The 14,539-nt window shown below is 40.3% G+C and overlaps 1 protein-coding gene across 4 annotated transcripts in view; it reads left to right on the top strand.

Moving 5' to 3' along the window:
* The window catches only part of RALGAPB (Ral GTPase activating protein non-catalytic subunit beta), a 67,287-nt gene that overhangs the window by 38,164 nt on the left and 14,584 nt on the right, over nt 1–14,539 (top strand). For all 4 annotated transcript variants that reach the window (XM_072878846.1, XM_072878842.1, XM_072878844.1 and 1 more), the window contains exons 17-23: nt 1,964–2,146; nt 4,006–4,157; nt 5,836–6,023; nt 8,189–8,295; nt 9,907–10,059; nt 10,703–10,912; nt 11,896–12,054. In XM_072878846.1, the coding sequence (XP_072734947.1) occupies nt 1,964–2,146; nt 4,006–4,157; nt 5,836–6,023; nt 8,189–8,295; nt 9,907–10,059; nt 10,703–10,912; nt 11,896–12,054 (1,152 nt within the window). The remainder of the gene's footprint in view (nt 1–1,963; nt 2,147–4,005; nt 4,158–5,835; nt 6,024–8,188; nt 8,296–9,906; nt 10,060–10,702; nt 10,913–11,895; nt 12,055–14,539) is intronic.

Here is a 14,539-nt window from a genome sequence, read left to right as displayed (position 1 = left end):
GGGGGCCAGTCTGTGTGTTCACTGTCTAGCCAGACTTAGAAATGAGAGATTTTGTTGCTGTTAGTTGGCAGATTACAAATATGTCAGGGTTTTTAACTTAATTGCCCTTTTTGTAAGTGTTATACCTGCTTTTTTTCTTCCATATCATCTTGGAAATAGTTTTCTGAGCTTAGAAAATGATAGCATATTTCTAATATGAAGGTGTCACCTTCAGAGCTTTATCTGCACACAGTTCCTTGATTCAACAGCAAATAACTGAACTAAAGCTATGGGGCGGGGGGGGCTTTTTTGTTGAGAGGTGAAATGCCCTTTTCTGCTTGAGGGCTCTTGTCCTCAAGCTGGACTTCATGACTTTTGTTAAGCAGTGTATTTACAGCAGCCACGATGACCTGGCGTGACAGTTCAGCATTTCCTGTCATATTCCCCTGGGGAACTTGACAGATCTTTGAAATACGTGTGTCTCAGGCATTTTTTTAGAGCATGGAGTCAGCACTGAGCCATGTTGGACTGAGTGCTTATTTTATTAGTGCAGCAGCATGAGCTGAGGGATGCATTTGAAAGTGTTTTGTAATGAATTAATGTATGGTTATTGGGGTCTTACAGAACCAGGGGTTCCTGCAGCTTGTGTGGTTAAGCCAGGGTTATTTTTTTTTCCTTGGCTTCCAATGAGATGGAATATGAAAATATATTATCTTTTCAAATGTCTACCCAGGTTAATATTAAATATTGTAATCTTTGTATCATTCTCACGCAACTGAAGTAATTCTTCTTCTGGGGTATCTTGGATATCTTTCCCCTTTGTAACAAAGAAGGTAGTGAGAGATCACCGCTTACTGCAGAACTGCAGAGTGGAGAACCAGTTCTGCTTGTGCCTTTGGAGGTAACAATTCCCAAAGCCCTTCTCAGGTTAGAGGCTGCCCTGTCTTGTGTCTGTTCAGCACCAGGTTATTAGTGGGACTTGGTAAATTCAAAAGTCCTGTTTCCTGCAAGGGTGCTGGTTCACCAACCAAACCTGCTTTTCATAAGCTCCTCTTGAGGGGACTCTATTTACTGTAGATCTTATGCTTCTGAAGGAAATGCTGCCTTCATCCTAGGGCTCTGAATTGTCACCCCCCTGCTGTGTGGAGTACAGCTGCCTGGCTCCGGTGTTGTCACCAGCAAGACCATCCGTGTTCCTGCTTGGATAAGAGTGCACCTTAATGAGTAAAGTTTTATATGGCATGGTCAAATGCTACAGAGTAGAAAAATCCAGCTTTAACTGACTGTTCCTGTGCCAAGTCACAGGCTGGGAAGAAAAGAGAAGAGAAGTTCAGTTCTTCAGTTTTATAATGTAGATCCTCAGTGTACATGCTGCTTCACTAACCCTCCGGTTTGGAGCCTTGTTCCCTGAAGCCCTGAGCTGGGAGAGAAGCTGAAGGGTTTTTGCAGTGAGTTTTGGGAGAGGGGTTATGGGGTTTTTTGCCAACCTGCTTGTCTGAGGGTGGGTTTTCTGTCCCTTTTTCACTGGTGAAAGTTACTGTGCTGACAAAATAAGCCTAGTGGAAAGTTACGCAAGCAGAATGAAACCCTGTGGAAGGGAGACTTGGCAGTGAGTGGGTTCTCAGAGATACAGAATTGGTTACTATAGCTGAAGGAGAGAGGTATTTGCTGAAAATAAGTTTCAAATGCAGATTTATTCAGCTTGCAATTAGTTTCTTATCAAACCATATTGGTACCACTCTTGCTCTTGGAAACCAAGCCATGCAATGTGGTGGCACCTCAATGCAGCATTTCTTTCCTTTAAGTTTCAATATCCATCAGTGTTAAATATTTTTACCCACAGCTTTTAACCTGTAATCATAAAAGAGCTCAACTGTTTATTCCTATTTCTTAAAACTGCATTTAAAAATGCTTTTAAAAACTATTTCTTCTCCGAAAGATTTTTGTGGAGGAATTCTCATCCTCTCCTGCTTGCTTTACACAGGTGAAAGTGGTGGTTGATTCCTCTGATCGGAAGAGAGCTATTAGTTCAGTGTGCAGCTACATAGTGTACCAGTGCAGCCGCCCAGCCCCGCTCCACTCCCGTGATCTTCACTCCATGATAGTGGCAGCTTTCCAGTGCCTCTGCGTCTGGCTCACTGAGCACCCTGACATGCTGGATGAAAAGGTAAGAGTCTCTGGTGTATGTATTTTCAGTACTCTAAATTCTAATGCCTTTTGTGCCTGACCTGTCTGTTCTTGATACTTTAAAATAATGTGGTTTTCTTGGTTTTCAAAAGTATATTAGGACTTTCAAAACAAGCTGCCATGCAAAAATAGTTTTGAATTTTGATTGCTTTATTCACCAAGAATGTTTTTGGCTTTAAAATTACCTTTTATATTTCTAAGAATGTCTTGGTCTGTCTTGTTGCTTTGTGAAACTGGAAAAAGAGAGAAGAAAAGAAAACCTGAAAAAACAGAAACTGAAAAGAGAAATACGGGAATTAATGGTGTATATATAGTATAGCTACCTGCTGCAGATAAACTTCACTAAAAGCTGTGTGCCACCTCATTTCTCAGCTCTTACCTGACTAAAGCATATTTTCATTGTTGGTCTCCTTGCAGAGACAGCTCAGTCTTTGTAAATTTTTATATATATGTATATTAGTATGTGTTATATAATATTTAATGTAGATTTATATAGAACGTATATTTTGTATATCTTTATATTTTGTTTATATATTCTGTAACATATATAAAAATGTGTATATAAAAAATGAAAATTGAAAACCCACAAGCAGAACTTGAAATAAAGATGCTTTCTGCAGATACTGGCTTGGCAGTAGGTGACTAGGACAGGATGGTTTCCCTGGATGTGGCACAGTATGGGTTCATTCAGTTGCATAATGCTTTCTTTCCTTTCATTAGGTTATTTTTTTATTTTAATTATCACTGCATGTCGAGGTAGTGTTACATACTCTTGTAGTACATACTGGACACTTAATAGCTCATTCCTGAGTCACGATAGTCAGATGGGAACCTTCCATTACATTTGCAAGTACTAGAATTGCAATTTTCCAGGTGCCTCATGTCATATTTGCTTTGAATTTCACCTGCTATTTTACTAACCAACACTGTAAACTCTTTCTGTAATTCTTCGTGGCCAGTCTTTGGATCTCGACACTGATTAATTTTGCTCTGTCAGAAAACTTTAATCTTCCTCTTCACCTTTTTTTCTACATCAGTTAGGAATATAAGGAGTGACACAGGCCAAGGCATAGAACCCTGCCTGGTCTCTGGTGGTAAAAACTGACCACTTACTTGTGTTCAGATTTTAGATAGTAATTTATTAATGAGAACACTTTCCTTGTTATTCTATAGCTCAAGCCATGAGATTTGAACCTTTGATGTAGCAATCCAAAGATTTTCAGCAAATTATTTTGTAATGAGCAACACTTCTGAGTCATACCTGCAGTTCTAATGAGTGTTGGCCTCTCCTGTAGTAGATTAGTTGAAGCTTTGCCGTGTACTTTTAGAATATTATTGTTGTTCTCTTGATGAATTAGGTACCATGATATATTTTACTTATGAAATCTGTTGGCAATTGAAAGATTTGGAAAAGGATTTCTTGCAATTTTCCAGATGAGTTCATTCTTAATGTGCTTAAAACTTAAAAGTTCTGCAGAGTCTCTCAGAAATGCATTTATTATCTCTTTAAATATATTTACACTTTTCAGTTGCACTCTTAGTAGTTGTCTTGGCAATTTTGTACATATGTAATGGAATATATTGTGTGTATATATTCATTCAGAGCACTTTCTACCATTAAAATACAAACAAGTAGACATCTATAGATGGAGAAAATATCATACCTATAGCAAATGTGATCTTATTCCAAGACTGTTAGAATAATCTTCTGCCTTTATTTCTGAGCTCGTACTACCAGCAGTACTTTATTTTAATTGATGGTGTATCACTGTTTCACTGAGGTCTTGGAGACGTTTATCAGAGTGCTGCTGCTTTAAGGTGGTTCCTCTTGTGTTTTAGGATTGTTTAAAAGAGGTACTGGAGATTGTGGAGCTGGGCATTTCGGGAAGTAAATCCAAAAACAGTGAACAAGAGGTCAAGTACAAAGGGGACAAGGAGCCAAACCCCGCATCTATGAGAGTGAAGGATGCTGCTGAAGCTACGCTAACATGGTATGTAATTTGTCAGAGCATGTTTACTGTTTAGCATTGCCTTGTCTGAGAGTGTTTTAATTAGGAGTTCCCAGCTGGTGAGATCTCTGTGATGTAGCAAGAGCATTTGAAAAGTCAGCCAGAAGCTCCCTCTGTTTTGCCATTTGGGCAAGGTTGTCCTGTGCTCTGCCTTAGCTGTCTTTCCCTCTCCCATTACAGGTGTTCAACAGAAAAAAGATCCCTGTGATTGCTGGGATCTTCCCCTCCTGCCTGTTCTCTTCCTTGAGAGCAAAACCCAAGCCCTCCTGCAGCCCCTGGTATTCTGTTCTCAGCCAGTCCTCTCTGCAGACAGCAGTTCTCTCTATCTCCCACTTGATTCTGTCTTTCCATTCCCCCTTATCCTTATCCTCAGCCTGACAAGATATGCCATCCCCACACTCATTGGGAAACTGATAGACACTGTCTCGTGTAATGAAGCAGGGAATGGCACATGCAGCAGATGTAAGCTGGTGCAGGATGGGATGTCATTCTGCCCACAGCCTTGGGCTTGCTTAATATATTTGAGAGGTTCTGCTGGAAATGCAGTAACAGATAATGTGTGGGTTGGGGAGGGGAAGCACAGAGAGGAAAAATTTAGATTTGCTCCAGAGAAGTTGAAAAGCACTGTTTTACTGGATGAACAGCATGATGGTAGACAGGACAGATTGAGGATGGGTAGGATAAATATGTTTTGCAAAAGGCAATAGCTGCTTTCTTTTTTGCTCTGCTTTGCAATAAAATTGTTATAAACTTTACTGTTAGTAAAAACAACTGTGTAATTTCCAAGGTAAAAACTACTCATTGGAACTTGTGGACAAACCTTTATTGTTGCCTGAAAGTGTGTGTCTTCATTTAGAGAGATGAAACTATCTGTTCTCAGATTAAAGTGGAAAAGTGTGTGGGGAGGGCTTCAATAAACTTACTTTTGGTCTGGGAGGTGGTGTTAAGAGTAAAGTCCTGAGTTAGAGCATATGATCTTCAGTCTGACACTGAACAACTCTCATTATTGGTTCCTGCCATAGAAATTTTCAATTTCTAATAGTATTAGGTAGATCCTGTACAACTTCAGATTATTTAAATCGGTACTTCTAGGAGCCTCCCAAGGCCACGGCTCCAAGGAGGTAGGCACCGTTGGACCATGCCTGGAGGCCTTCTCCCAGGGAAGGTATCCATCTATGGTAGTCATGCTTGTGTGATTCTGAGTCTTTCTTAAAGGGCTTTAACTTAATGTAATCTGTACTTGAAGAAAGTGAAGACAATCATAACTAGTGCATCTACTATGTCTGCCTTGCTTTTTGATATGAGTGGGCTACAGTATGGACGATTATCTCTAATCATCCATAATCTTATAAGAATGAACATTTAAAAAGCTGTGGAAGGGTACAGGTTTTTGTGCTTTAAAGCATATCTTAGTATCTTTATAACCTAAGAAACTCATTCTCTAGGCAGAGTACCCTTCTTCATAGGTTTTCATGTATGCTTTTCTGAAGTTGCTAGTTCTGTTGTTTTAAAACAAGCTGCTGGAAGAGGGCAGGCTTGCCCTGATAGGGTAACTGCTATGTCAAGATACAAATGAAGAATACGAGTGAAGGTCTGTGCTTGGCTGGAACAGTTCATCGTCTTAATCTGTCATAACTCTTAACTTTTTTCTCACTTGCAGTATTATGCAGTTACTTGGAGCATTTCCTTCTCCCAGTGGCCCTGCTTCTCCTTGTAGCTTGGTGAATGAAACCACATTAATTAAATATTCTCGTCTACCTACCATAAACAAGCATAGTTTCCGTTACTTCGTTTTGGATAATAGTGTCATCCTGGCAATGTTGGAGCAGCCTCTAGGGAATGAACAGAGTAAGTTCATACTTCCCATTTCCTTCTTCCTCTGGTTAAAACGCTATATAGAGCTGCAAAACAAAGGCACTTCATCAAGTGTCTCTCTCATTTCAGGGGCTTACCTGTTCTGTAGGGGTGCGATTGAGCGGAGTGTTCTGGGATGAAGTGGTGGGAATATCTTTAATGCTGCTGGTAGTCAAACATGCACAAGCCCATCCAAATTGTTCGTGCAGTTGTCTCTGTCCTTCACCCAGTTAGATCAGATACTTGCAGCTGACTGCCATCTAAATTATTGCTGAGGGACAAAAGCAATAGCATTACATTTTGAAAACATCCTTGTTTATAAAAGAATGAAAATATAAAGAGTATAGGAGGCTTGATAGGGGTAAGTGCTCAACAGATGATTGATGTGACACCTTTATGCTTGCACAGTTGCTTTTGCTTGCGTTAGGTCTCCTGTTACTAAATGTTTCTGTGGGTACTTTCAGTTCAAATGGTTTTGGTTGCTTAGGAGCTGTTAAAACTTTCCCATGTACCATCCTGTTCTATCAGTGACACCTACTGTAAAGGAGATCTGTCACAAGGTATTGGCTTTCACAGCTGAATCTAGCCTGCGTCAGCCTCGTATGCTTTGAGCAGCAAGAATTAAAATCTGGTATTAAATTACATGATGCTTTGAACTGAATAACTGCTCCCCCTGTAAGTCTTTATGTATCGTGGCATTACCTAACAGAATAGATGAAAATTCTCTTATATGCTACCCCAGTTTAAGACTAACGGATGTTAGATCTGCTGATCTGCCACAGATAGATATTTTCCTTCTCTGTGGACAAGATGGAGTCTAGATGCTAGTTTTGAAAACAGATTGTACAGAACTTCATGAACTGGCTAAGAGAAGTTGTTGTTTTGAGTTGTGGTCCAGAGTGCTCCAACCTCGTTGAGAATCACTAAATAAATCTTGCAGAAAGTGCTGATGCTGGGAGCCATTTTCGCATGTCTACCCACAGTCTGTGTTTGAGCAAGCGTGTTCCTGACTAGAATGGATTAGAGCATGCTAGAACAGCTGAGCAATTCTCATCCTTACTCTGCCTCTGCTAAATGCATTACTGAGGAATCCTGTAAAGATATTGGAATCTCAAATTAGATTATCTTTTCTTGCTGTGTGTAACTTGCTTACAAATCCCTTTTGAATTACAAGATTAATTGGAGTAATGCATGAGTATGTCAGGTCACTTTTGAGGCAGATCACTGAAGTGGATGACTGTGGGGAGCTGGTCTGGTTTGCCTATGTGTGCTTATGTAGCTATGCTGCACCCTGTACTTCCCATGAAATACTGGGGAAGGAATGTATATCTGCTAGTTACCTGATGGTGTCAATTTGTGGTTTACGTGCACAAAAGATAAATATAAATAATTTTAAAAAGAAAAGCTGTAGAGGTATGATGATCTCTCTTCTAAGGTGGCTAATATCAGTGGCCTTTTAAGTCTCGAAGGAAGACTGAAATCCCTGCAATGTTAAAACCATCATTGTGCATGTTGAAAAGCACCTCGGGAATCTGCAGTCTAACCTCCTGCTCTAAGCAAGGTCAATATCGAATTCAGACCAGGACAATGCAACCTGACATTGTCCAAGTAGATCTTGAAAACCTATGAGGATGACTTCTCTGTGTCCCTATTCCTTGTGGTGAGAAACTTTCCACAATATGAAGTCAGAATCTTCCCTTGTCTTAGTTTGACCATTATCTCTTGTCCTTCTGCTGTTCTTATTGCTGCTATTTGTGTGGAACCTTTACAGAAGGTCATGGAAGTATAATGGAAACTGTGTCTCCATATGGTTATTTGTCTTACTTAAACAGGCAGTGGCTGGACAATCTTTTTTCATTTCCTGGAGGTAATTTGGAGAGAAACAGTGATCTGCATGAATTTGGATGAAAGTTACTTTTAGCGATGAAACTGAGCTGGCAACTACTGAACGGAGCACAAAGTAGACTAGTACTTCCCTGCTGCAGAGAGGAGGATTGCTTGCTCCTCACCAGGAATTGTCTTCAGGGTCAGGGAGGAGTTAACCCTGAAAACAAAACCTCTGTCATCATGCCTGTGTTTGTTTCCGGTTAAATTGTTGCACAGTGAACTGTTTGCAATTTATGATGATGTATTATTCTCTTAACCCATGTGCTTTGCAGATGACTCTTTCCCCTCTGTCACGGTTTTGATCCGTGGGACATCTGGAAGATTTGCATGGGCCCAGCAACTCTGTCTTTTACCAAGAGGAGCTAAAGCGAATCAAAAGGTCTCTATCAAAGCCCATAAAGAAATCTTTAACTTAGAGATGTTCAGCAGAAATTCCACTAATGTGAGACAGCCCCGCAGAGCTGGTGATTATACATTAAGGCTGAGCCACGGGGCCTTTAGCTGTAGGTAATGTGACACATCTCTGGTGACTCTTTACGACTTGTCATTAACATTAAATACAGGCTGTGAAAGTGCTGTTGCCTTCTAGACTTGTTTAAGGGGAGGGGGCATTCTCCTTTTTTTCTGAAAGCATCCTGTGAGGTGATGGGGCAATAGACAGTGTATTTAGTGTGTAGGCATGAGTGTTGGTTCCGATTTTAGGATGTCAGGCAAAGCCCTTGCAGCAGAGGGAACAAAGTCTGCAGGTATAGAATGAGAAGCTGCAGAGAGAACAGCTATGCAAGCTACAAAGCCCAATGTTGCAAAGATGGCTGTAAACCTGCTGTGGGAAAAAAATTATCTAGATGAACTCAGGAACGGCTCTGGAGAGGAATAGTGGAAGAGAAATACCCCAATCTCATTTTACAGTAAAATCTCTTACTGTAGTTGTCTAGTGGAGCATGTCCGTCAGTTATTAAATTTTCTGTCTGTGAACTCCAAATCTTCAAACTCTTCGCATGTCCCTTAATAAAATAAAGGAAATAATAATGTAGCTGAAATGAGGGCCTGTCCGTCTTAGCTGTCCTGTTCACATTTAGATGAATCTGGTCTCTGCAAAACAGCCTTTGGGGAGACCCTCCACGTGATGCCCTTGGAGCTGTGCTGTCACTGAAGCTGAGCCACTCTGCTGAATAGTGTCAGTCCAGGTGTGCTACCTGCCCACCAAAGGAGAAGTCATGTCCTGCTGCTTACCTCCTTACCAGTTTTAAGGGAACTTTTCCATCTCAAAGGCATTCTGTAACTTTAATGTTTTGCCCTTTTGAAGCATAACTGGTAGTTAATAAATTTATAAAGCAGCACTCAAGATACAATTAAAGGTCTTGCTTGCTTGGACCTTATATACCTGCAAAGCTGCACCTAGGCCTTTTGTTGTTCTCATTGGTAACTTCAGGTTTTGAATTACATACTAACAGTTTAGAACATAATGTAGTAACAGTGTCAAAATTGTATTACAGTACATGATGCAAGCCCTTTTGATAATCTAGCAGTGCCTCTCACTCCTGACCCACAGCATTGCTGCTGTTCTCTTCCAGGACTTCTCAGGTTGACTTATTGTGATCATCATAGTCAGCAGGGTTAAAATGGAGGCTTCGCAAACAGTTGGTAGCTTTCGCTCAATATAGTTAGAATGGGCTGAAAAGATGATGTTGCCATGTAAGCTTGCCACTTTTATTGGGATGTGCAACTGCTTAGGTGGTAAGCAGGGTTCCTAGGTTCCAGGAGTGCAGCCACCAAAATGGGCAGAACTGTCTCTCTTAAAATTTACAGCCACACTTTTAATACAAGTCTATTAGCTTAAAATACTTACTGAATGTTTTTTTAGTGTATCTCTCACTAACGGATTAGTGTACTTCGGGGAGGGGGGGAGAACATTTTCCATCTATTAACATAAAGTATTGTCTAGTGGTACGATGCCTTGAATGTAAAAACTTTTCCCCTGTTTTGTCAGACTTTTGTACCAGAACCTCGACCAGCTCCTAAAAATGATGTTGGATTGAAGTACAGTGTGAAGCACCGCCCTTTTCCTGAAGAAGTGGACAAGATCCCATTTGTGAAAGCTGATTTGAGCATTCCTGATTTACATGAAATTGTGAATGAGGAGGTAACTCACTCTTAGTCTCTGACTTAATTTTGTTCTTGGGTTTTTGTCTGTTCACAAATCATACACTAATGTCTTACTGTAAATAGTTTTACCCTTTAGCTTGACTAATTTCATATTAATGGAATAATAACCTCTGCAAACTAATGAAATCTGCATTTCTCCAGGAAGATGATAATGCTGTGGATGTGGTTTTTTGGGGAGGCACTGCTCAACATGTTTTAGTACAGATCATAATATCCTGGTATTGCTAGGAAGCAATGACTTGCATTTTGTTGCTGCTTCTGTGAAAATGGAAGGGGCTTTTTTGAGACCTCCTGGGGGAGGAGGGGGGTGTGCGTCTCCAAAATATTTTAAAGTTTAACAGTGCCAAATGTGTTGTAGTTTCTGTTCCCTTAAAAGGGAAAAGCTGTAGCTAACACTGGATACATCAATTTGTAACAGCTCTCCCTTGCAAACAGGGTTTTTAGACATTCACTTTGTAACATTGCAAGGTCTTGTTGATAGTGCTTTAGTAAACATCCTGGTGGTGGAGTTGCAGCTGCGGCTGTATCTGTGACTTGCAGCTTTCCTAAATGATGGAGCTGTTTTCTTAGTGGATCTCAATGATCATGGTGGAATCAGCATTTCACGCAATGTTTTTCAGCTTGAAGAGCGACACGAGAAGCTGAGGAATGGCATGGCCCAGCAGATTATTTTTGAGACTTCTATAGATCAGAAAAGTGAAGAGGAGTGGCGGAAGAAGAGCTTTCCCGATCCAATCACGGAGTGTAAGCCCCCACCACCGGCACAGGAGTTCCAGACAGCACGCCTGTTCCTCTCTCACTTCGGGTTTCTCTCGCTAGAGGCATTGAAGGTGACCTGATACTTCTTAGTGTTGTGGAAATGGCCTCAGTACCCATATGGTGTGGCTTGGCAAAAGAAGAAAACTAAGTTTTGTTAGTGGAAGATCTTCTGTGTAATTCCAACTACTGTTAAGCTGTAGTCTAATCAAATAAAGTGATGGATTCCGGTCTTCCGGGATTGAGAGCAGGGTTGTGAAAGGCCATGCCTCAAGTTGAACATGCTCTGAATAGGTGGCTGTATCTTTTATTTTTGCAGTGGGTACATAAGCTATCACATTCATGTGTTCACACTTGAAATCATTCCCTCAGCTTGAATTAGGTTTTGGGGTGGTACTTTAAGAGTTTCTGAAATATGACTGCCTTAGAAGTTCTGCTCTAGAGATGATTGTGCTGAAGTGGTTTAATCATATATAAACATCTGGGAGTACATATAGGTTGTAGAGCTTTCTTTTTAAAGTTAAAATAGCAACAGTTTATAGAGATGATCTGTATTCTTAATTTGAAATTCTGCCTTTTACCTGTGGATTCTCCCTTTTATTTGTTGCATTTCCTTCCAGAAAACCGTCAACAAAAGTAGACAATGGAGCTTTTGCAAAAATGATGTCTAAAAGTGCTTATTATTTTACATATTATTGGTATATAATGTGAAACTACACATGTGACTGTATAGTTGTGATACTTTCAAAATATCTGCTGCTTTTCTTGTGGTAGCTAGCACTCTTTTCGAGCAAAATGTTATGTCCGTTATGTCGCTGGCAGAATACCGTTTTTATTTAATGAGGAGAATGCAACAAATTGTCAAACTGTTATGTTTGCTGTTACTCATTTACAGTAACAGGATTATATGGCATCAGAAATTTGTGTATGGTTTTGCTCTTAGGAGAAAACGGAAATTGTCTTTTTGTATTTTAATGGATTACTATGGAAGCCATAAAGACCTTTTCAGTTAGGAAAGATTTTTTTTTAAAGCTGTTGAACTCTGTCTATTGGATAGGAACCTGCTAACAGTCGTCTACCTCCTCACCTGATTGCACTTGACTCTGCTCTTCCTGGGTTTTTTGATGACCTTGGCTACTTGGATTTACTACCATGTCGTCCTTTTGATACTGTTTTCATTTTCTACATGAAGGCAGGCCAGAAAACAAGCCAGGAGGTAAGTGAAAGTGTAGGGTGCCAACTAGCCTATATTGTCTTGTTTCTAATTAATTCTCAAGTGAATAAAGCATCACTGCTGATGACTAGAGTGGAGTATCAGAACCGGGGGTTCTGGGCTTTGTGTTTGTTTATGGTGTGAGCTATAACAAGTCACTGCATACTCTTTTCATCTGTAGGTTGAAGTACATTACCCACATTTAGGATTGTTGTAACATCTTTTTATATATATTAAAACTATTAATAGTATTTGTTATCTGTTCTGTCCTTATTGTCCTTATTTGTACAGTTCAAATACTCATATCAGAAATGCATTTCAGATTTGTTGGCTCAGCTTGCAGTTTGTTCCAGGTTGCGGTTTGTTCCAGCAATGTGCAATGTCCAGGTAGTTTGGTTTGATTCTAATGTTAAACACACATTAAAGGAATGAAAAGCTTTCTGCAAGTAAGAAAGTATTATTGCTTTGTAAGTCTTTACATTATACTATTTACATTCAAATGTGATAAGGTTAATCAGGTTAATTTGTGCAAATCGAAATTGTGACTTCTTTAGACGGTGACCTAGAAACTCACTAAGACGGCTTATGGGCTCATTAGAAAAGGTTGTTTCTATAGTACCTTCTCCTCATTCCATTCATAATTCTCATAGTAAAGAGTAGAAGCATAGCTTCCATAATAAATTATTGTGCCATCTCCTCGTGTTACTGCGAACATACAGTTGACAGAACACTATAGCACCTTCTGCTTCTGCGTGGAATACACTAATTCTTGAAACCAGGATCGTGCTGTTTGTGAGTTTTCAAGTTGAAGTTCAGAGTAGCCAGTACACGGTCTTTCCATCTCCAAAGTCAGCTATGAAACAAGATATACAAGGTTTGCCTTCCAGCTGAAATGTGCTCTTGCTGAGCTAGCAGGCTGCTTTTTTTTCCCGTCTGATGCTTGTATGCTCTTATGGATTTAGACAGATGAGATTACTTAGTCCTGCAGAACTTGCTGGCCTTTAGAAACCCAATTAGCGTGGGTTTTGCCATGTAGATTTAAGAAAATCTTGTATTTGGGAGATTCTGGACGTCTAGACACGGTATAAAGATGCCACTCCTGCTTTGAGATCCCCGGACATCTTGCTGTGATTCCTAAGCCTTTCAGGTTGTGCAAAGTCGCGGTGGCAGTCAAGTTAGTAACATACTTGTCTCTATGGACCTGAGCTGAGTGAGATACTGCTCCTATCTTTGAAAAGACCTGTGACTTATTTCTGTCGTGTTTCGTTTTCAATATTAACGATCAAGAGAGGAGGAGATCAAAGCCAAGTTGTGACACGGTTTCTGCTTTGAGCAGGGCTGGCTGCCTGGTCCTACTCAGCCATCTCTGTGTGTGTGAGTTCGTGCCACTTCAGCTCAGGACCTCATTCTGTTCTGAGAGGTGATCCACTGTCCTTTCATGAGGAGTGGAGTCAGCTATGTTTTATCTGATGCTGCACAGCCCCGAATAGTGGCACCTAGCCTGCTGGTTATTGCATTGGGCCCAAATATTTTTCTGTGGTGGTAGGCTTTTACAGTTGAGACAGGTCTCATAGCATTTATACATATTTGTACAGGATAATGAAACTGCCCGCATACTCTTTACATCATTATACTTCACATAATTAGATGTCCTTTGAAAATATCTCCTTGTCCTTGTTTTACTGTAAATTCTTTTTTTGAATGGGCTCAGATATAAAACCATATAGTTGTATAAAGCCTGAGCTTGCCTGTTTTCTGAAATTGTCTTCTAAACTGCACTTGTCTCGATTCATTCTGAAGCATCGCTATGACTTCAGTGCACTCAATAATGAGAATAATAGTAATATTTCAATGCAGTGTGTCTAGTCACTGCTGAATATTGTACGAGGCATTAGGATGGGGTGCCAGGACCATGTGGATATGAGGAGCCTCCTGTCTGGAAGCTTTCCCTCCAGTGCCTATCTCTGTCCCTGCAGTTTCTGCTCTGCTGGAACCTGCATCCCAGTGTACTGCCCCTGCACAAACCAAAATCAAAGACGCTCCTGCGACAAAACAAATTCTCACATGGCCCAGAGAGGATGGATGTGTTGCACAGCATTGTCTGGTGCACAAATCCTAGTGGTTCTGGGTAGATCAAATCACAAATCATCCATGTCTCCCTGCGTGCCGTTTGGTGAAGGTCTCACCTTTCGCTTGGTCACAGTGGGATAAAAATTGCCTCTGGATGTGGAAACATCCTAGATCTTTATAAGAAGTAGGATTAAGGTTTAAAGTGAACAGTGCAATGTGATGTTTGATTAAAGTGCATGCGCAGTCCTGCTGAAAATTGTTTTGCAAAATCTGTTTCATAATGTAATATGCAGTGAAGCCTGACTTCTAAATCACTGTTTGTCATGTACAGGTGAGTAGTGATAAAATACCTTTCTCCTAAAATTTCACCTCAGTTTAGTAGTGAAAATTGTCCAGTAAATTCTCATGTTACATTTGG

Source organism: Ciconia boyciana, chromosome 14 (genome assembly GCF_034638445.1).
Source record: "Ciconia boyciana chromosome 14, ASM3463844v1, whole genome shotgun sequence".
NCBI lineage: Eukaryota > Metazoa > Chordata > Aves > Ciconiiformes > Ciconiidae > Ciconia > Ciconia boyciana.
Note: the sequence above shows the minus strand (reverse complement) of the source record. Positions and strands in the feature narration are given on the sequence as shown.